Source organism: Entelurus aequoreus, linkage group LG26 (assembly GCF_033978785.1).
Source record: "Entelurus aequoreus isolate RoL-2023_Sb linkage group LG26, RoL_Eaeq_v1.1, whole genome shotgun sequence".
Lineage (NCBI taxonomy): Eukaryota > Metazoa > Chordata > Actinopteri > Syngnathiformes > Syngnathidae > Entelurus > Entelurus aequoreus.
In genome coordinates, this window is record NC_084756.1 from 38303900 (window position 1) to 38327086 (window position 23187).

The following is a 23187-nucleotide window of genomic DNA, read 5'->3' on the forward strand; positions in this document are numbered from 1 at the left end:
TGCCATCCAAGCAACGTTACCATGGATGCCCCTGCTTATTTCAGCAACAAAATGCCAACTTAATAGTAAAAGAGTGCAGGTACTAGACTGGCCTGCCTGTAGTCCAGACCTGTCTCCCATTGAAAATGTGTGGCGCATTATGAAGCCTAAAATAGCAGAAGGGAGACCCCCGGACTGTTGAACAACTTAAGCTGTACATCAAGCAAGAATGGGAAAGAATTCCACTTCAAAAATGTGTCTCCTCACTTCCCAAACCTTTACTGAGTGTTGTTAAAAGGAAAGGCCATGTAACACAGTGGTGAACATGCCCTTTCCCAACTACTTTGGCACGTGTTGCAGCCATGAAATTCTAAGTTCATGATTATTTGCACAAAAAAACCCAAGTTTCTCAGTGTGAACATGAAATATCTTGTCTTTGCAGTCTAGTCCAGGGGTCGGCAACCCGCGGCTCCGGAGCCACATGCGGCTCTTTGACCACTCTGATGCGGCTCAGCTGCATACTTGCCGACCCTCCCGATTTTCCCAGGAGACTTGTGGATCTCAGTGCCTCTCCTAGATAACTCCCAGGGAAAATATAATCCTATTTTCACTCTGATTACTAAATTTATTGCACTGTAGTAATTGTCCTCTATAGCATTTACAAACAGCGTGCCAGCCCGGCCACATGTTGTATGTAGCTTTTACTTGCACACGTAGGAGACAGCAAAGCATACTTACTCATCAGCCACACAGCTTACACTGACGGTAGCCGTATCAAACAACTTTAACACTGTTACGTTACAAATATGCGCCACACTGTGAACCCACACCAAAAAAGAATGAAAAACACATTTCTGGAGAACATCCCACCGTAACACAACACAACAAATACCCAGAATCCCATGCAGCCCTAACTCTTCCAGTCTAGATTATACACCCCCGCTACCACCAAATCCCCCCACACATCAACCCTCCCCCCCTCCGTGCGTCGGTTGAGCGGAAGAGTTAGGGCTGCATGGGATTCTGGGTATTTGTTGTGTTGTGTTTATGTTGTGTTACAGTGCAGATGTTCTCCAGAAATGTGTTTGTCATTCTTTTTTGGTGTGGGTTCAAAGTGTGGCGCATATTTGTAACGTAACAGTGTTAAAGTTGTTTTTGTACGACTACCGTCAGTGTAAGCTGTGTGGCTGTTGAAGTAGTACGCCTTGCTGTCACTTACGTGAGCAAGCTGAAGCTGCATTCAACATGTAGTCGAGCAGGTACAATGTTTGGGTGGGCTGTAGAGGGCGCCAAAAGCAGTGCCACCACGCCCTGATACTTGGGAGTCTCACGGAAATAATGAGAGTTGGCAAGTATGACGCTATCAAGCGCCATTCATTCAAAAACTCGCGGGCCGCCCTAACATCAAATTTCCACAATAAATTGTGTCTGAGACCCCTGGTTAACATAGCACAAAGCATTTAAGCTTTGTATGCGGTGTTTTTCTTTTTACATTTTTTTTGTGGCTCCCATTATTTTCTTTAATTTGTGAAACTTGCCAAAATGGCTCTTTGAGTGGTAAAGGTTGCCGACCCCTGGTCTAGTCAATTGAATATAAGTTGGAAATTTGTTGTATTCTCTTTTTATTTACCATTTACACAACGTGACAACTTCTCTGGTTTAGGGTTTTGTATATCCTTTATCTTTAATGTTTTCCAATCCCCCCCCCAAAACACAAGTCAAATCTCCTTGGGTTGAAATTCTAAGTGGCTCCTGTATCAGAAACCAAATATTTTGTGTGTATGTTTTCCCTCCGGCTAACGCAGAGTGCTTTTCTTCTCACCCAGTGCTTACGGATCCCTCACTGTCAGAAGTCTGTTAGACACGCGGGAACACTGTTTAAATGAGTTCAACTTCCCCGACCCCTACTCCAAGGTCTGAGCGCAAACTGTCCACCACAAATGTTTGCTGTGTTTCACGGTTTCACCGTCATCCTGTCACACGCTCCTGTCTCATCACACCTCATTCAACACACCTTTTTTTAGCCTCGCGCCACACTTCACAGCCCCGTCGGGTGTGTTTGCAGATCAAGCAGCGGGAGAACGACGGCGCTCTCAAGTTCTACCAGAAGGCCGTGCGGTCTCTGGAGGCCCTGAGCTGGGAGGAGAGACAGTTTGCGCTGGTCAGGGGCGTCCTGGCCGGGAATGTCTTCGACTGGGGAGCCAAGGCCGTGTCCGAGTGAGTGGACTTGTTCCCTCCTAGCTCAGGGGTCGGCAACCCAAAATGTTGAAAGAGCCATATTGGAGCAAAAATACAAAAACAAATTTGTCTGGAGCCGCAACAAATTAAAAGCCATATTACATACAGATAGTGTATGTGTCATGAGATATAAATTGAATTAAGAGAACTTAAAGGAAACTAAATGACCTCAAACATAGCTACAAATGAGGCATAATGATGCAATATGTACATATAGCTAGCCTAAATAGCATGTTAGCATCGATTAGCTTGCAGTCATGCAGTGACCAAATCTGTCTGGAGCCGCAACAAATTAAAAGCCATATTACATACAAATAGTGTGTCATAAGATATAAATTGAATTAAGAGGACTTAAAGGAAACTAAATGACCTCAAATATAGCTACAAATGAGACATAATGATGCAATATGTACATATAGCTAGCCTAAATAGCATGTTAGCATCGATTAGCTTGCAGTCATCCAGTGACCAAATCTGTCTGGAGCCGCAACAAATTAAAAGCCCAGTTACATACAAATAGTGTGTCATAAGATATACATTGAATTAAGAGAACTTAAAGGAAACTAAATGACCTCAAATATAGCTACAAATGAGGCATAATGATGCAATATGTACATATAGCTAGCCTAAATAGCATGTTAGCATCGATTAGCTTGCAGTCATGCAGTGACCAAATATATCTGGAGCCGCAACAAATTAAAAGCCCAGTTACATACAAATAGTGTGTCATAAGATATAAATTGAATTAAGAGAACTTAAAGGAAACTAAATGACCTCAAATATAGCAACAAATGAGACATAATGATGCAATATGTACATATAGCTAGCCTAAATAGCATGTTAGCATCGATTAGCTTGCAGTCATCCAGTGACCAAATCTGTCTGGAGCCGCAACAAATTAAAAGCCATATTACATACAAATAGTGTGTCATAAGATATAAATTGAATTAAGAGAACTTAAAGGAAACTAAATGACCTCAAATATAGCTACAAATGAGGCATAATGATGCAATATGTACCTATAGCTAGCCTAAATAGCATGTTAGCATCGGTTAGCTTGCAGTCATGCAGTGACCAAATCTGTCTGGAGCCGCAACAAATTAAAAGCCATATTACATACAAATAGTGTGTCATAAGATATAAATTGACTTAAGAGAACTTAAAGGAAACTAAATGACCTCAAATATAGCTACAAATGAGACATAATGATGCAATATGTACATATAGATAGCCTAAATAGCATGTTAGCATCGATTAGCTTGCAGTCATCCAGTGACCAAATATGTCTGGAGCCGCAACAAATTAAAAGCCCAGTTACATACAGATAGTGTGTCATAAGATATAAATTGAATTAAGAGAACTTAAAGGAAACTAAATGACCTCAAATATAGCTACAAATGAGACATAATGATGCAATATGTACATATAGCTAGCCTAAATAGCATGTTAGCATCGATTAGCTTGCAGTCATCCAGTGACCAAATCTGTCTGGAGCCGCAACAAATTAAAAGCCATATTACATACAAATAGTGTGTCATAAGATATAAATGTAATTAAGAGAACTTAAAGGAAACTAAATGACCTCAAATATAGCTACAAATGAGACATAATGATGCAATATGTACATATAGCTAGCCTAAATAGCATGTTAGCATCGGTTAGCTTGCAGTCATGCAGTGACCAAATATGTCTGGTTAGCACTCCACACAAGTCAATAACATCAACAAAACTCACCTTTGTGCACTCACGCACAACGTTAAAAGTGTGGTGGACAAAATGAGACAGAAAAAGAAGTGGCATAAAACACGTCCTAGAAAGTCGGAGAAAGTTAAACATGTAAACAAATTACGGTGAGTTCAAGGACCGCCAAAATTAGTAGGACAAAACGGCTCTCGCCAAATACTCGAATCAGTGAAGCATGTTTAATATAAACGGTGTGCTTTATAACAATTAGGGAGGTTTGTGTCATGTTTGTCCTCCTACAGAAACCATATTAAAACAAAAAATATATTTTTTTCCCCTCATCTTTTTCCATTTTTCATACATTTTTGAAAAAGCTCCAGAGAGCCACTAGGGCGGCGCTAAAGAGCCGCATGCGGCTCTAGAGCCGCGGGTTGCCGACCCCTGTCCTAGCTTGTAAACGACGCAGGAAGGTAACCCGCCGTGCTTTTATGTGTCCTTGTCATGTGCAGCGTCCTGGAATCCGACCCCGAGTTTGGTTTTGAGAAAGCCAAAAGGCAACTGGAAGGTATCTGCACGCATACTCATCCACACTGCACGCATACTCATCCACACTGCACGCATACTCATCCACACTGCACGCATACTCATCCGCACTGCAAAAAGTCAGTGTTCAAAAGCAAGGAAAAAAACATACAAAAATGTGTGGTATTTTATCCAATCAAGCCACTTTATTTATATAGCACATTTAAACAAGAAAAATGTTTCCAAAGTGCTGCACTACAATATTAAAAATAATATTAAAAACAATAATCAAATATTATCCTTAGCTCCACCAATGACTGAATAAAAACAAAAAATAAATAAATATAGAACCAATATGAAAACAATATAAGAATAAATATGATTAAAAACGATTTTAAAGGGAAAAACTAGGGATGTCCGATAATGGCTTTTTGCCGATATCCGATATTCCGATATTGTCCAACTCTTTAATTACCGATACCGATATCAACCGATACCGATATCAACCGATATATGCAGTCGTGGAATTAACACATTATTATGCCTAATTTGGACAACCAGGTATGGTGAAGATAAGGTACTTTTTAAAAAAATGAATCAAATAAAATAAGATAAATAAATTAAAAACATTTTTCTTGAATAAAAAAGAAAGTACAACAATATAAAAACAGTTACATAGAAACTAGTAATTAATGAAAATGAGTAAAATGAAGTGTTAAAGGTTAGTACTATTAGTGGAGCAGCAGCACGCACAATCATGTGTGCTTACGGACTGTATCCCTTGCAGACTGTATTGATGTATATTGATATATAATGTAGGAAGCAGAATATTAATAACAGAAAGAAACAACCCTTTTGTGTGAATGAGTGTGAATGGGGGAGGGAGGTTTTTTGGGTTGGTGCACTAATTGTAAGTGTATCTTGTGTTTTTTATGTGGATTTAATTAAAAAAAACACAAAAAAAACGATACTGATAATAAAAAAAACGATACCGATAATTTCCGATATTACATTTTAACGCATTTATCGGCCGATAATATCGGCAGACCGATATTATCGGACATCTCTAAATATTATCCTTAGCTCCACCAATGACTGAATAAAAACAAAAAATAAATAAATATAGAACCAATATGAAAACAATATAAGAATAAATATGATTAAAAACGATTTTAAAGGGAAAAACCAATTAAAACAGTAAATAGAAATCAAAATTTATTAAAAAAAACACCGAGGACAACCACCTCGGATACTATATCCTCTTGAAAATGAGAGTCGAGAACGCGAAATGGACATTCACAGCATACTTGCCAACCCTCCCGTTTTTAGCGGGAGAATCCCGGTATTCAGCGCCTCTCCCGACAACCTCCCGGGAGAGATTTTCTCCCGACAAACTCCCGGTATTCAGCCGGAGCTGGAGGCCACGCCCCCTCCAGCTCAATGCGGACCTGAGACTGAGTGGGGACAGCCTGTTCTCACGTCCGCTTTCCCACAATATAAACGGCTTGCCTGCCCAATGACGTCATAACATCTAGGGCGTTTAGAGAGGAGAGTGCACAACTGCGCACACAACAAGGAGACGAAGCAGAAGAACGAGGAAATTACAGACATGGCGACGCCGTCGACGAGGAAGATGAAGAAATACGCTTGCAAGTTCCAAAACGAATGGACACAAGAATTTCAGTTCATCCAGGACAGTTCGAAGGGGAAGGTGTATGTTGCCTGTAAATATGGAGAACAGACTTCTCCATTGAACACGGTGGCCGAAATGATATACTCATCATGAACGGAGAAGTTAAACAGGACAATACTGCCATCTAATGGATAGCCACCGGAACACTGAAATTCCAGTATTTCTTTTATGTAAATAAAATAAATATATATATATATATATATATATATATATATATATATATATATATATATATATATATATATATATATATATATATATATATATATATATAATACTCGAGTTGGTGAATTCTAGCTGTAAATAACCGCGCCCCCAAACACGCTCCCCCCCACCCCCGACCAAGCCCCCACCCAAGTATGTGCAATGTTAAGATTTCATCCTTGATATATAAACTATCAGACTGCGTGGTCGCTAGTAGTGGCTTTCAGTAGGCCTTTAAAAGCCAAAGAACTAACTAACTTATGCTTGAACTAAACAAAATTATCTGCCAATAGAACAAGAAAATTCGACTTGTCAAGACTTTCCAAAACAAGTAAAATTAGCTAACCTCAATGAACCCAAAAATACCTTAAAATAAGTATATTCTCACTCATAACAAGTGCACTTTTATTGGTAGAAAAAAAAGAGAAATTTTTGCTCAATATGTTGGAAAATATTCTTAAATGAAGTAAATGCTAGTGCCATTATCTTGACATAATGATATGCGCTCTGCATTACATTTCTTAAAACCAGCAAACTTATACTAAAAACTAATTTATTGTTCTTAATGGAAAGGCAACATCTTGTTACTCTCGGGGTCTCCTAGCCGCTCAGGCAAATCATATTGTCTAAAAATGCATTTTTCCATGGATAACATGACATCATCGCGCCAAGTGCGTGCTCTTTCAGTCAATTAGTGCCCATATATACAGCCCGGCCCCCGGCCAAAATTGTAATTTTGAAGAATTTATCTGAATGTGCATGAACTACCGTATTTTTCGGAGTATAAGTCACAGTTTTTTTCATAGATTGGCCGGGCGTGCGACTTATACTCAGGAGCGACTTATGTGTGAAATGATTAACACGCGGAGTGTTCTCAAAACAAGGCACAAAGTGGCGAGCAGTGTTACAGTAACGCCGTTATTTTCTGCGGTAACTAGTAGTCTAACGTGTTATTTTTTATATTCAGTAACTCAGTTACCGTTACTACATGATGCGTTACTGCGTTATTTTACGTTATTTTTTATGTAGTATCAGCTGGAAACAGAAGATCGGAGTGGGTTTTATTGGAGAGTTGCAGTGTCGTCCTTCTGAAATCTTCTTGTGTCACAACGGGGACAAGAGAAGAGGCGCGCTCTGGGTGTGGGTGTGGGTGTGGGAAGGGGGGAGGTGAGGGGTGTGTGTCTGTGTTTACTAACAAAACATCATGGCGGAGCTGAAGTCGAGTTTCTTAACATGGGGATATTCTCACTACTTTTCTTTTGTCGAGCACAAAGAAAAGAACATTTTAGTTACCGTATTTTTCGGACTATAAGTGGCAGTTTTTTTCATAGTTTGGCCGGGGGTGCGACTTATACTCAGGAGCGACTTTAGTGTGAAATTATTAACACATTAGCGTCAAATATCCAATAATATTATTGATGTCATTCACGTAAGAGACTAGACGTATAAGATTTCATGGGATTTAGCGATTAGGAGTGACAGATTGTTTGGTAAACGTATAGCATGTTCTATATGTTATAGTTATTTGAATGACTCTTACCATAATATGTTACGTTAACATACCAGTTGGTTATTTATGCCTCATATAACGTACACTTATTCAGCCTGTTGTTCACTATTCTTTAGACATTTTAAATTGCCTTTCAAATGTCTATTCTTGCTGTTGGCTTTTATCAAATACATTTCCCCAAAAAATGCGACTTATTAGTGTGACTTATATTTGTTTTTTTCCTTCTTTATTATTAGAGATGTCCGATAATATCGGCCGGCCGATATTATCGGCCGATAAATACTTTAAAATGTAATATCGTAAATTATCGGTATCGTTTTTTTTGTTGTTGTTTTTTTTTGTTTTTTGTTTTTTTTAATTAAATCAACATAAAACACACAAGATACACTTACAATTAGTGCACCAACCCAAAAAACCTCCCTCCCCCATTTACACTCATTCACACAAAAGGGTTGTTTCTTTCTGTTATTAATATTCTGCTTCCTACATTATATATCAATATATATCAATACAGTCTGCAAGGGATACAGTCCGTAAGCACACATGATTGTGCGTGCTGCTGCTCCACTAATAGTACTAACCTTTAACAGTTAATTTTACAAATTTTCATTAATTACTAGTTTCTATGTAACTGATTTTATATTGTTTTACTTTCTTTTTTATTCAAGAAATTTTTTTTAATTTATTTATCTTATTTTATTTTATTAATTTAAAAAAAAAAGGACCTTATCTTCACCATACCTGGTTGTCCAAATTAGGCATAATAATGTGTTAATTCCACAACTGTATATATCAGTATCGGTATCGGTTGATATCGGTATCGGTAATTAAAGAGTTGGACAATATCGGAATATCGGATATCGCCAAAAAGCCATTATCGGACATCCCTATTTATTATGCATTTTCGGCCGGTGCGACTTATACTCCGAAAAATACGGTACACGTTACTAACCTAAAACCATAAAATGTTAACTTAAAAACTACAATAATATTTTTGCAGCACAAATGATTGGGACTGTTTTGGGGAGGTTTTGACAAGGTGGGATGGTTGGTTATGAATATTAAAACGTTAATAATTTAAAAAATAAAAATATGATATTAAAAATCATATGATATTAAAAAATATATAATAGCTGGATCAAAAAGTTTTGCAGCCGTGGAAGAAGTTTGGGGGGGTTTGGACAAGGTGACATCAGAAGTCAGAAAATATGTTTTAGAATAAAATAAAAACAACAAACGACGTGGGACAAGTTTAGGGAGACTTTCGACGACATGTCTATGCTTTTATTGTGAAGTAACTTCCTGTCGTAATTAGGGATGATACTCGAAACCGGTTTTCCCGGTTGTTCGATAAGAAAAGAACCGAGTCCTCGGACTCGAATCCCTTTTTGAGAACCGGTACCCGTTATCGAGACCACTATAGTAAAGAAAAAGAGTTGGTTCTTTATTCGAATCAATCGGAACGAATCCCGTCCCGGGACGTCACGTAGCTCAGTCATTAGGCGCAGATAGCGAAAGCAGGAAAAACAATGGACGGGAAAAAGCGCTCCAAGGTGTAATAAAGTTCAAAACAAAAGGTATAATCCAATGAATAACTTTACTGAGAGATTTGAGCAGGGTACAAACACATGACCAACACTTTTACCACCAACCGGAAACATAGCAACCAGGCTAGCAACGCACCTCCTTTACGGCAGCTGTCGCAACTCAAAGCAACCGCAGCACATAGTACATACATATGACATCTCCCTTTTTTAACTTTTGTTTTTCTTTCCTTGTAAACAAAACAAAATCACACTTTATATGTGTTGTCTGTCTAATTATAAATAATGCAGACGAGGCGTGTTGGCGGAGTTCTTGACGTTTACTTTCACAGCGTGCTCAAAAACTCATTCTTAGCTGCCGGGTGGCGACATGCAACAACACTTTTCGGGGCTACCACGCATGCTTGTCACTCCCGTTGCATGCTGGGTAGTGTAGTTGTTATTTTCCCTAGCACATAACATCACATTTTTCCCCCTACAAAGAAATACTGTTGACTCAATAAAGTGTATTTCTTTTTTTAGCTTTAACTTTTCATTTTTTAGCACTGTAACCACATTTGCAAATAACTTTTCTCTTCATAGAATTTTCTTTCAATAAAGAAATAAAGTGCAAAAATGTCAAAGCATCATAACAAACAGTTATGTTCCAATAGCAGCAGAAGTGCACTTTTTGGAGAACTGTATTATTTTCAGTTTTGTGCCCAAGGGACTGATTTTATTTAACACTATATTATTATTTATACACCTGTAGTGATCACAGAGACAGCTTGTTTTTGTGTTACTGTATATATTTGTTTTTCTGAAAAATCCCACTTAATATACTTTGGGTAACAACAGTCAATATTTATTTATTTTATTTTATTTTTTTAGGGGGGGTAACAGTCAATATTTATTTATTTTATTTTATTTTTTTAGGGGGGGGTAACAGTCAATATTTATTTATTTATTAGATTTTATTTTTTTCTTATACAACAACCTATCTGGACTCCATAAGAGAATCGATAAGGAATCGGTTCGATAAGAGGATTCGATAATAGGCTCGAACTCGATAATTCCTTATCAAACATCATCCCTAGTCGTAATCCATTCTCCAAATAATCACTCACACTGCGCTGTGACAAAACTTGTAATAGCACATATTTATAAAGAATATTAATAATAAAAACACTTGTGAGATGAACATGCTACTAATATGAATATATATACTGTCAAAGGAATAAAAGTAGAAATGTGTGTTTACTGTATTTTCCATGCAATGTCCCTTATTTTCAAATGCAAATGTGCAATGTACCATCTCGTAGTGTTACACCGAAAAGACAAATGTTTTTCTATTTTCAGAAAGACCCTGGCTTGTTGATTCATACGACCAGTGGTTCCGCAGACTTAAGGTCAGTTGTTTGTCTTTTCCTCCCCAATGATGGCCGGGGTGTAACACAATCCATCCTGCTCGTGTCTTACAGGGGCGCCCTCACAAGTGTGCCTTGTTCTTCGTCGATAATAGCGGAGTAGACATCATTCTCGGAGTGATGCCTTTTGTCAGGGAGCTTCTCTCTCGGGGCACGGAGGTAAGGCCATGAATCCCCGTGTGCACACCACATGGGCAAAAGTATTGGGACACGCCTCAATTACCTCGGGGTCCAGATTTTCCACTACAATATTAATAATAGTAGATTTTATTTGTAAAAAAAAAAAAAACACTTTATATTGAGTAAACAATCTCAAAGTGCTACAGTGTATTAAAAAAAATAATTATAATAAAGTAAAATAAAAACTAGAACAGCCAAATAGCTATAACTAGTATGCATATATCTAAAAAAAAAGGCTTTTTTTAAAAGAATGTTTATTTCTCATATTTATTTGCAAAAATGTTTTTTTCTATAATAATAATAATAATAATATATTTTATTTGTAAAAAAAAACAAAAACACTTTATATTGAGTAAACAATCTCAAAGTGCTACAGTGTATTAAAAAGATAATAAAGAAATAAATAAAAATGAATACTAGAACAGCCAAATAGCTATAACTAGTATGCATATATCTAAAAAAAAGGTTTTTTTTAAAAGAATGTTTATTTCTCATATTTATTTGCAAAAATGTTTTTTTCTATGATAATAATAATAATAATAGATTTTATTTGTAAAAAAAAAAAAAACACTTTATATTGAGTAAACAATCTCAAAGTGCTACAGTGTATTAAAAAAATAAAAAGATAATAAAGAAATAAATAAAAATAAAAACTAGAACAGCCAAATAGCTATAACTAGTATGCATATATCTAAAAAAAGGCTTTTTTTAAAAGAAGGGCTTTTAAGCCTTTTTTAAAAGCATCCACAGTCTGTGGTGCCCTCAGGTGGTCAGGGAGAGCGTTCCACAGACTGGGAGTCCCTTTTAGTTGGGATTTTAACAGTATTCAATACTTATATTTAGCCTACTTACAGTTTAACAGGAAAAACCTTGTCAAATTATATGAACATTTTTTTTTAATTTAAACGGGAATAGCAGATCCATTCTATGTGTCATACTTGATCATTTCGCGATATTGCCATATTTTTGCTGAAAGGATTTAGTAGAGAAAATCGACGATAAAGTTCGCAACTTTTGCTCGCTGATAAAAAAAAAAGCCTTGCCTGTAGCGGAAGTAGCGTGACGTCACAGGAGCTAGTATTCCTCACAATTCCCCGTTGTTTACAATGGAGCGAGAGAGATTCGGACCGAGAAAGCGACGATTACCCCATTAATTTGAGCGAGGATGAAAGATTTGTAGATGAGGAACGTTACAGTGAAGGATTTGAGAGGCAGTGATGGACGTATCTTTTTTCGCTCTGACCGTAACTTAGGTACAAGCTGGCTCATTGGATTCCACACTCTCTCCTTTTTCTATTGTAGATCACGGATTTGTATTTCAAACCACCTGGGATACTATATCCTCTTGAAAATGAGAGTCGAGAACGCGAAATGGACATTCAAAGTGACTTTTATCTCCACGACAATACATCGGTGACACACTTAGCTACTGAGCTAACGTGCTAGCATCGTGCTCAAATGAAGATAGAAACAAAATAAATAAACCCCTGACTGGAAGGATAGACAGAAGATCAACAATACTATTAAACCATGTACATGTAACTACACGGTTAAAAATTCTCATCCTGGTAAGGCTTAACAATGCTGTTGCTAACGACGCTAAGGCTAATTTAGCAACTTAGCAACCGGACCTCACAGAACTATGATAAAAACATTAGCGCTCCACCTTCGCCAGCCAGCCCTCATCTTCCCATCAACAGCCGTGCTCACCTGCGTTCCAGCGATCGACAGCGCGACGAAGGACTTCATCCGTGGGTTTGGCGGCAAGCATCGGCTAGGCGTAGTAAGTAGTCCTTGTTGTGTTGCTGTAAGTATTGTACTTAGCCGCTAAGACACCGATCGATCCCACCTACAACGTTCTTCTTTGCCGCCTCCATTGTTCATTAAACAAATTGCAAAAGATTCACCAACACAGATGTCCACAATACTGTGGAATTTTGTCGAAGAAAACAAGAGGTTTCTGTATCGGGTTCGATGGGGTCCAACCACTTCCGTGGATTTTGTGACGTCACGCGCATAAATCATATCCAAAGGAGTTTTTCAACCGGAAGTGTGGCGGGAATTTTAAAATGTCACTTTATAAGTTAACCCGGCCGTATTGGCATGTGTTGCAATGTTAAGATTTCATCATTGATGTATAAACTATCAGACTGCGTGGTTGGTAGTAGTGGCTTTCAGTAGGCCTTTAAGAAACTTCTCTATGACTTCTTCTGTTTGTTTCATTACTGCCACAAGTGGTGGCAAAGTGTATTACAACTGAGTGCCGGGGCGCTCATGAAGAAAGACTGAATTTCCAAGTTTGTAGGAAGTGTTGTTGGTGTGGAAGAGCCTCGTCCAGCCAGCAGTGACCTCTGACATGTTGTAGAAGTTCTTTGCGGACTTTTTACAAATGGTTCATTCCTGGAGGTTTTCCTGTACAATTAGTTTGTTTAAGCTTTAGTATATTTATTTAAAAACACACATTTTATTCAACAAGTGAGTTAAACTGAAGTGTTGACGGAATCAGACCTCCGGTTCCTCTCTCCAGGTTGTCCTGGCCAGCAATTCGGGTCCGGCTCTAAACGACGTCACAAACGGAGAACTGCAGATTCTGACGGAGAAGATTGCCGCCATGGATTCAGTCATCCAGTGAGCGAGTCTCCACTCCATCTTGGCCGTTGTTTGTTGTCATCTCCCTACTTTTGTCCTGCAGGGCGGGGCTGCGGGAGGACCGGTTGACTTTGATCCCGAGCGGTTCCAGTTCTCCCTGCTTGGACCTGAGGTGGGTCATTATTGGGAAGGTGATCCCCGTGCTTGTCCAGACTCCCAACCCCCTGCTCCATTGTCTCTGTCCTGGGCCGCGCGTAGCCGTCTGGACAAAGTTCTGGCCATGGTGGCACGGGAGCGGAACACGGACCTGGTGATCATCGAGGGCATGGGCCGAGCCATCCACACCAACTACTACGCCACGCTCAGCTGCGAGAGCCTCAAGATGGCCGTCATCAAGAACTCCTGGCTGGCCGACCGCCTGGGAGGGAAGCTGTTCAGCGTGGTCTTCAAATACGAGGTGCCGGCGGGGAAAGACTGTCCGACGGACGCCGCCGTGCCCACGTCACCGTGAGCTCACCAGGACTGAAGGCGTACTGAATGTAAGGACGTGAGTGAATGTTTTTAAGGCAATCAGGCACAGGGACCTATTTCTTCTACTTCAGCACACATGCTGCTGCGATCCCATCTCACAAAGAACATGCACTTCTCTGGACAGCCACTTGGTGTCACTCTGCATCCTGGAGGATTGTTGGCAAGTCCACCAAAGTGTGTGGCGTCAGTGGACAGCATGAATGCAGCATATTCCTTTAATAGCCATTAAGTGAGTGGGAGCCCCTTCGCCCACTAAAATGGTAAGTCATCATTATGAGATGAAATGTCTTCATTATGAGATGAAAAGTCATCATTGTGAGGTAAGATGTCATCATTGTGAGGTAAAAAGTCATCATTGTCAGGTAAAAAGTCATCATTGTGAGGTAAAAAAGTCATCATTGTCAGATAAAAAGTCATTATTGTGAGATAAAAAGTCCTCATTGTGAGGTAAAAAGTCATCATTGTCAGGTAAAAAAGTCATTGTGAGATAAAAAGTAAATTATGAGATAAAAAATCCAAATTATGAGATAAAAAGTCATCATTGTGAAATAAAAAGTCATCATTTTGAGATTTAAAAAAAGTCATCATTGTTGGATAAAAAAGTCATCATTGTGAGATAAAAAGTTAATTTTGAGATAAAAAAAATCCAAATTATGAGATAAAAAGTCCATCCATCCATCCATTTTCTACCGCTTATTCCCTTGGCTCCAGCGCACCCCGCAACCCCGAAGAGATAAAAAGTCATCATTGTGAAATAAAAAGTCTTCATTGTGAGATAAAAAGTCAATTATGAGATAAAAAAAATCCAAATTATGAGATAAAAAGTCATCATTGTGAGATAAAAAGTCAACTATGAGATACAAAAACCCAAATTATGAGATAAAAAGTCGTCATTGTGAAATAAAAAGTCGTCATTGTGAGATTAAAAAAGTCATCATTGTGAGATAAAAAGTCAGTTATGAGATAAAAAATCAAAATTATGAGATAAAAAGTCATCATTGTGAAATAAAAAGTCATTGTGAGATAAAAAGTAAATTATGAGATAAAAAATCCAAATCATGAGATAAAAAGTCATCATTGTGAAATAAAAAGTCATTGTGAGATAAAAAGTAAATTATGAGATAAAAAATCCAAATTATGAGATGAAAAGTCATTGTGAAATAAAAAATCATCATTGTGAGATAAAAAAGTCAATTATGAGATAAAAAGTCCAAATTATGAGATAAAAAGTCATCATTGTGAAATAAAGTCATCATTATGAGATAAAAAGTCAATTATGACATAAAAATTCCAAATTATGAGAGAAAAAGTCATCATTGTGAAATAAAAAGTCATCATTGTGAGATAAAAAAAAAAGTCATCATTGTGAGATAAAAAAAAGTCATCATTGTGAGAAAAAAAGTCATCATTGTCAGATAAAAAGTCATCATTGTGAGATAAAAAGTCATTGTGAGATAAAAAGTCATCATTGGGAAATAAAAAGTCATCATTGTCAGATAAAAAGTCATCATTGTGAAATAAAAAGTCATCATTGTGAAATTAAAAGTCTGAATTGTTAGATTAAAAAATCAGAATTATGAGATAAAAAAAAATCTAAATTATGAGATAAAGTAATAATTATGAGATAAAAAGTCATCATTGGGAGATAAAAAGTCATCATTGTCAGATAAAAAGTCATCATTGTCAGATAAAAAGTCATCATTTTTTAAATGAATCTTTTTTATCTCATAATTGACTTTATATCTCATAATTCCCACTATTATCTCATAATTATGACTTTTTATCTCATAATCTCAATTTTCTTATCTCATGCGAGGAGAAAACGACTTTTTATCTCCTAATTACGATTTTTTAAATCTCATAATTATGACTTTTTATCTCATAATATCAAATGTCTTATCTAAAAATGTCCTTTTAATCTCATAATTCTGACATTCTATCTCTTAATTATGATTTAAATCATGTTTATGAGATACAAATTATCTCACAATTTTGACTTTTTATCTTATAATTATGACTATAATATCATAATCACGGCTTTTTATCTCATGATATTGACTTCTTATCTCATCATTTTGACTTTAACTCCTAATTTCGATTTTTTTTTGTCTAAAAAATTTGATCTTTTTATCTCATAATTGACTTTGTATCTCATAATTCCGACTATTATCTCATAATTGACTTTTTATCTCATAATTTCAATTTTTTTAACTCCTAACTTCGATTTTTTTATTTCATAATTTCGATTTTTTTAATCTCTTTATTAATCTCATAATATCGAACGTCTTTTCTCAAAATGTACTTTTAATCTCATAATTCTGACGTTCTATCTTTTATGACTTAAATCATATTTGAGATAAAAATGTATCTCACAATTTGGACTTTTTATATTATAATTATGACTTTAATATCATAATTACGGCTTTTTATCTCATAACTATGGCTTTTTATCTCATAATTTCGTCTTTATATCTCATAATTTCGACTTTTTGACTCCTAATTTAGATGTTTTCTTTTATTTTAGGATTTCGATTTTTTAAATCTCATAATGACTTTTTATCTCATAATTGACTTTGTATCTCTTAATTATGACATTTTTTACTCAACATTATGACATTTTGTCTCATAATTGTGACTTGTTATCTCATAATTTCAACTTTCTTATCTCATAATTGACTTTTTATCTCATCATTTTTTTAAACTCCTAATTTCGATAATTTTTTAATCTCATAATTATGACTTTTTATCTCATAATATCAAATGTCTCATCTCAAAATTTCCTTTTAATCTCATAATTCTGACGTTCTATCTCTTAATTATGATTTAAATCATATTTACGAGATACAAATTATCTCACAATTTTGACTTTTTTATCTTATAATTATGACTTTAATATCATAATTACGGCTTTTTATCTCATAGTATTGACTTTTTATCTCATCATTTTGACTTTAACTTCTAATTTCGATTTTTTTATCTAAAAAAAAATATATTTTTTTCTCATAATTGACTTTATATCTCATAATTCCCACTAGTATCCCATAATTATGACTTTTTATCTCATAATCTCAATTTTCTTATCTCATCATTGACTTTTTATCTCCTAATTTCGATATTTTTTTCAATCTCATAATTATGACTTTTTATCTCATAAAATCAAATGTCTAATCTCAAAATGTCCTTTTAATCTCAAACTTTTGAGGTTCTAGCTTTTAATTATGACTTAAATCATATTTATGCGATACAAATTATCTCACAATTTTGACTTTTTATCTTATAATTATGACTTTAATATCATAATTACGGCTTTTTATCTCATAGTATTGACTTTTTATCTCATCATTTTGACTTTAACTCCTATTTTCTATTTTTTTTCTCTAAAAAAATGTGATCTTTTTATCTCATAATTGACTTTGTATCTCACAATATCAGATGTCTTATCTCAAAATGTACTTTTAATCTCATAATTCTGACGTTCTATCTTTTAATTATGACTTAAATCATGTTTACGAGATACAAATTATCTCACAATTTTGACTTTTTATCTTATAATTATGACTTTAATATCATAATTACGGCTTTTTATCTCATAACTTTGACTTTAACTACTAATTTCGATTTTTTTATCTAAAAAAATATATCTTTTTATCTCCTAATTGACTTTGTATCTCATAATTCCGACTATTATCTCATAAATATGACTTTTTATCTCATAATTAACTTTGTATCTCATAATTCCGACTATTATCTCATAAATATGACTTTTTATCTTATAATTATGACTTTAATATCATAATCACGGCTTTGTATCTCATAACTTTGACTTTAACTACTAATTTAGATTTTTTTATCTAAAAAAATATATCTTTTTATCTCATAATTAACTTTGTATCTCATAATTCCGACTATTATCTCATAAATATGACTTTTTATCTTATAATTATGACTTTAATATCATTATTATGGCTTTTTATCTCATAACTTTGACTCTAACTACTAATTTCGATTTTTTTATCTAAAAAAATATATCTTTTTATCTCATAATTAACTTTGTATCTCATAATTCCGACTATTATCTCATAAATATGACTTTTTATCTTATAATTATGACTTTATTATCATAATCACGGCTTTTTATCTCATAACTTTGACTTTAACTACTAATTTCGATTTTTTTTATCTAAAAAATATATCTTTTTATCTCATAATTAACTTTGTATCTCATAATTCCGACTATTATCTCATAAATATGACTTTTTATCTTATAATTATGACTTTAATATCATAATTACGGATTTTTAATCTCATAACTTTGACTTTAACTACTAATTTCGATTTTTTTAATCTAAAAAAATATATCTTTTTATCTCATAATTAATTTTGTATCTCATAATTCCAACTATTATCTCATAAATATGACTTTTTATCTTATAATTATGACTTTAATATCATTATTACGGCTTTTTATCTCATAACTTTGACTTTAACTCCTAATTTCGATTTTTTTATCTGAAAAAATATATCTTTTTATCTCATAATTAACTTTGTATCTCATAATTCCGACTATTATCTCATAAATATGACTTTTCATCTCATAATTTCAACTTTTTTACCTCATAATTGACTTTGTATCTCCTAATTAAGACTAGTGGCGGAAAGGGGCTTCCATAATTTCATGTACAATCAGGTGGAAAGATTATTTGTCATTCCTGTGAAGGCTCCAGTGTTTTAATGAAGTGTCGAGTCCCGGCAGTGTTCGTCAGTCAGGCCGCTGCAGGATGCACGCCCGTCCACTAGGTGGCAGTGTTCTTCTGTGAAGGCTGCTGCAGGATGCACGCCCGTCCACTAGGTGGCAGTGTTTTTCTGTTAAGAACGTGCACCCCAACAGTCCTGACTTCCCTTTGAAGTCACTGCGTCTTCTCAGACTCTAAGCTGTGATTTGGTTCTCAGGTGAGACATTTCTAGTATCTCAGCACCTTTACTGACAGAAAACACATTTGTTCTGTTTTCTTTGAAAGAAGTCTTCATTCTGGTGTTTCCGGTTTGTGTGCGAGTAGAAAACGACGGCCGTTAAAGATGGACTTCCCGGGACGATGAGTTTGATGGCGAGGGTTTGTTCTTCAACTCTACACTTATCGAACTATAAACACTCAACATGTACACAAACAATGAATAGATAACATCAAAAATGAGGGACCAGGACTGTTGATGTAAAAGTCATAGAAAAATAAAGCAAGTTTATTTTTATTGCACAGATGCATCAAATTACAAGAAGGCAAATCAAATATAAACTATTGAGGAAAGAATTACAAGCAAATAGTGTTGATCAAATACATTCAGTTGTCAAATGCACCATTAAAATAAACATTGCCAACGTCTCGCATCATCTGGAAGTTTATTCCAGATTTGAGGAGCATTAAAACTGACCTAACTGGGCACCAGCTGGAGACCACCGCTGAGGTTCTCAGGTCTAGATGTACTTTGAGACCACTTGTGCACAAGGAGAGCGGTTTTAGAGTGGACAGGAAGCCAGCACTGGACTAATATGGTCGTGTCTCGTCAGGACTCGAGCAGCAGCATTCCGGTTGGACTGCAGCTGCTTTACAGCGCGTGTGAAGAGCCCAGTTAGAAGGACATGATTGAGGTTAGGGTGTCTAAAGTGCAGCTTGGGTGCCATTTTTGGCCTGCAGTTATATTTTCATTGGCCCCGAACATGTTCTAGAAATGAAAGGGCTTCAATATTAAATACACAATAACACTAACAACTACTCTATTTGTTTTTGTTAAAATAACGGTATTTTTAATGGTATACTAAATGTACCAAAGTGGCCCGTCGGTTTGAAAAAGTTTGGAGCCCCGGTGTTAAAAGTAACAGGACACAACTAAAGTGTGATGTTTAATGAAAATATTTTAAATGATGACATTTCCTGGTCAAGTCTGGATGATGCAGGAAGTGCAACAAATGCTATTGCTAACATTGTTAGTTTAAATCACTGTTTTAGATCAGAGGTTTAAACTCAAAGCCCGGGGGCCAAATCAGTTTATAAAAATTAAGTGTAAATAAATCCGTGCAGAAAAATTCAGTGTTTAAAAATTAAGTGTAAAACAAAAATCACGGCAGAAAAATTAAGTGTAAAAAAATCAATGCAGAAAAATTTAGTGTATATAAATTAAGTGTAAAAAAAATCAGTGCACAAAAATTCAGTGTAAAAAAAATCATTGCAGAAAAAATCTGTATTAAAAATTAAGTGTAAAAAATTCCGTACAGAAAAATTTTGTGTAAAAAAAAATTCAGTGCAGAATTCTTTGTTGCTTCAAAACTCAAGACCCACTTTCTGTAAATAAAGACTGAAGCACTTCATTGGCTGGTTTTTAGACACCATCGCTTGCTTCAGTCTTTTAATTTAGTGTGTAAAAATATAGTGTAAAAGAATTCAATGCAGCAAATTTCAGTAAAAAAAATAAATGCAGAAAACTCAGCGTATAAAAATTAAGTGTAAAAAAAAAATCAATGCAGAAAAATTCAGTGTATAAAAATTAAGTGTAAAAAAATCAGTGGAGAAAAATTCAGGGAACAAAAATTAAGTGTAAAAAAATCAGGACAGAAAAATTCAGTGTGAAAAAAATTCAGGGCAGAAAAATTCAGTGTATAAAAATTAAGTGGAAATAAATCTGTGCAGAAAAATTCAGTGTTTAAAAATTAAGTGTAAAAAAATCAATGCAGAAAAATTTAGTGTGTATAAATTAAGTGTAAAAAAAATCAGTGCAAAAAAAATTTGTATAAAAATTAAGTGTAAAAAAAATCAGTACAAAAAAATTCCGTACAGAAAAATTTTGTGTAAAAAAAATTCAGTGTATAATTCTGTGTTGCTTCAAAACTCAAGACCCACTTTCTGTACATTAAGACTGAAGCAGCTCATTGGCTGCTTCTTAGACACCATCGATTGCTTCAGTCTTAATTTACCGGGAGTGAATCTTGAGTTTTGAAGCAACAAATATTTCTGCAACTGAGTTTTAAAACTCTGTATTTGAACAAATATTATTATTTAACACACATTTTGCTGACAAATAGTTTTCAATGAAATTGTCAGCATACATAAAATGCAGTTGTAAAGACCCAAAGTAACCTCCATAGTCAAGCAGCATCCTAGTAGTTCTATTTACGTCTGCAGATTGATTCCAAACTAAATTGCTTGAAGGATTTTTCACAAAATGTGTCTCCTTTCATGCTGCAACACAAATATGTGCTCACGGCGTGATGTTTTCAGCGTGTGACACTAAACACAGAGCTCAACGTGTGCATGCATCTCAATTTGGAAAATGGGAACCAGAGAGCATAACAATCAGCCGACACGCGACAAAAAAAACTGCATGAACACACTTCACACAAAGCATTTTAGCACTTGACACAAAGAGGGTTTCTCCCAGCTGGTATCTGCTTCCAGCAGGCTGCCCTTTATTTCCTCATCTCCCTTATTCTCGCTTTGAAACCAAATTAGCACAAATCTCCTTGACTGCTTTCAATAATGCTGACAAGTATTAGAAATGTCAAACAATTCCCCGTGTGAGTTAGCACACAAGCTGCATGCTCTCAGGAAAGAAGGCGGTCATGAATGGATCTGGACTCAAAAACTGTACTTACAGTAAAAGTCACGTCCAAGCAAAACCATCTGAAAAGGTTGGACTTTTTTTTCATTATTATTTGAGATTCAATTTCAGTACACTTAAGATTGGGCTAGCGGTAAGAAAAACATGCATTGTTAGCCGTAAATACGCGGAAGTATAGGATGGAATTTAAACAGACAAAACTATGGAATGGAATGGAAATGTGTCATTGCGCTTAAAAAGTCAAATAAAATGACCGTTTCAGTACAAACCCGTTCAAGATACGCCGCTACCAGTCTGTGGAACGCTCTCCCTGACCACCTGAGGGCACCACAGACTGTGGATGCTTTTAAAAAAAGGCTTAAAAACCCTTCTTTAAAAATTTTTTTTTTAAAAGGCTATTCTTTTTTTAGATATATGCATACTAGTTTGAGCTATTTGGCTGTTCTATTTTTTATTTGTATTTATTTTTTATTATCTTTTTATTTATTTATTTTTTAATACACTGTAGCACTTTGAGGTTGTTTACTCAATGTAAAGTGCTTTTTACAAATAAAATCTATTATTATTATTATTATTATTAAGATAAATTCTACCACTAAATTACTTTAATATGCATTCGACGACCGTCAACAATACTTTGTTTACATTGTGTAACCCGTATAATAACAAACTGTAGCAACTGGGGCTGCAACTAACGATTCATTTTATAATCGATTAATCTGTCGATTATTACTTCGATTAATCGATTAATAATCGGATAAAAGAGACCAACTACATTTCTATCCTATCCAGTATTTTGTTTTTAAAAAAAAACAGCATACTGGCACCATACTTATTTTGATTATCGTTTCTCAGCTGTTTGTAAATGTTGCAGTTTATAAATAAAGGTTTATTTAAAAAAAAATATATATATATTAAAAAAAAAAAAAAACTGCGCATAGCATAGATCCAACGAATCGATGACTAAATTAATCGGCAACTATTTTAATAATCGATTTAATCGATTAGTTGTTGCAGCCCTAGTAGCAACATTGTTATTGTAAGAGTGAACACTGAGGAACTCTTTTTCTAGCGTACTAACACATCGGCGCGCTTCGGTACTAGCCCGAAAAGCTAACTACGGCAAGCGATTAGCTAGCTTCTAAGTCCGCACCCGAATGGCGTTTGAGTTTGTAACACACGACACAATGTGATAGGACAGTCATACCAAAGACTATAAAAATGGGAGCCATTACCTCCCTGCTGGGCACTCAGCATCAAGGCTTGGAATTGGGGGTTCCCATCCATTTTCTACCGCTTGTCCCTTTTGGGGTCGCGGGGGATGCTGGAGCCTATCTCAGCTGCATTCGGGCGGAAGGCGGGGTGCACCCTGGACAAGTCGCCACCTCATCACAGGGCCACAATGCAAAATAACAAAGAAAATGTCAAATAAAGAAAACGTTGCAAAATAACAAGCAAAATATTGCAAAATAAAGAGAACCTTGCAAAATAAGAAAAATG

General features: G+C 35.5%; 1 protein-coding gene across 1 annotated transcript in view; it reads left to right on the top strand.

The window, feature by feature from the left end:
• pank4 (pantothenate kinase 4 (inactive)) overlaps nt 1–19329 on the top strand; it is a 61089-nt gene extending 41760 nt beyond the window's left edge. The window contains exons 12-19 of the mRNA XM_062038134.1: nt 1806–1893; nt 2045–2196; nt 4410–4465; nt 10712–10761; nt 10834–10938; nt 13487–13587; nt 13652–13720; nt 13807–19329. Coding sequence (XP_061894118.1) covers nt 1806–1893; nt 2045–2196; nt 4410–4465; nt 10712–10761; nt 10834–10938; nt 13487–13587; nt 13652–13720; nt 13807–14059 — 874 coding nt within the window. The 3' untranslated portion in view covers nt 14060–19329. The remainder of the gene's footprint in view (nt 1–1805; nt 1894–2044; nt 2197–4409; nt 4466–10711; nt 10762–10833; nt 10939–13486; nt 13588–13651; nt 13721–13806) is intronic.
• The last annotated feature ends 3858 nt before the right edge of the window (nt 19330–23187 follow it).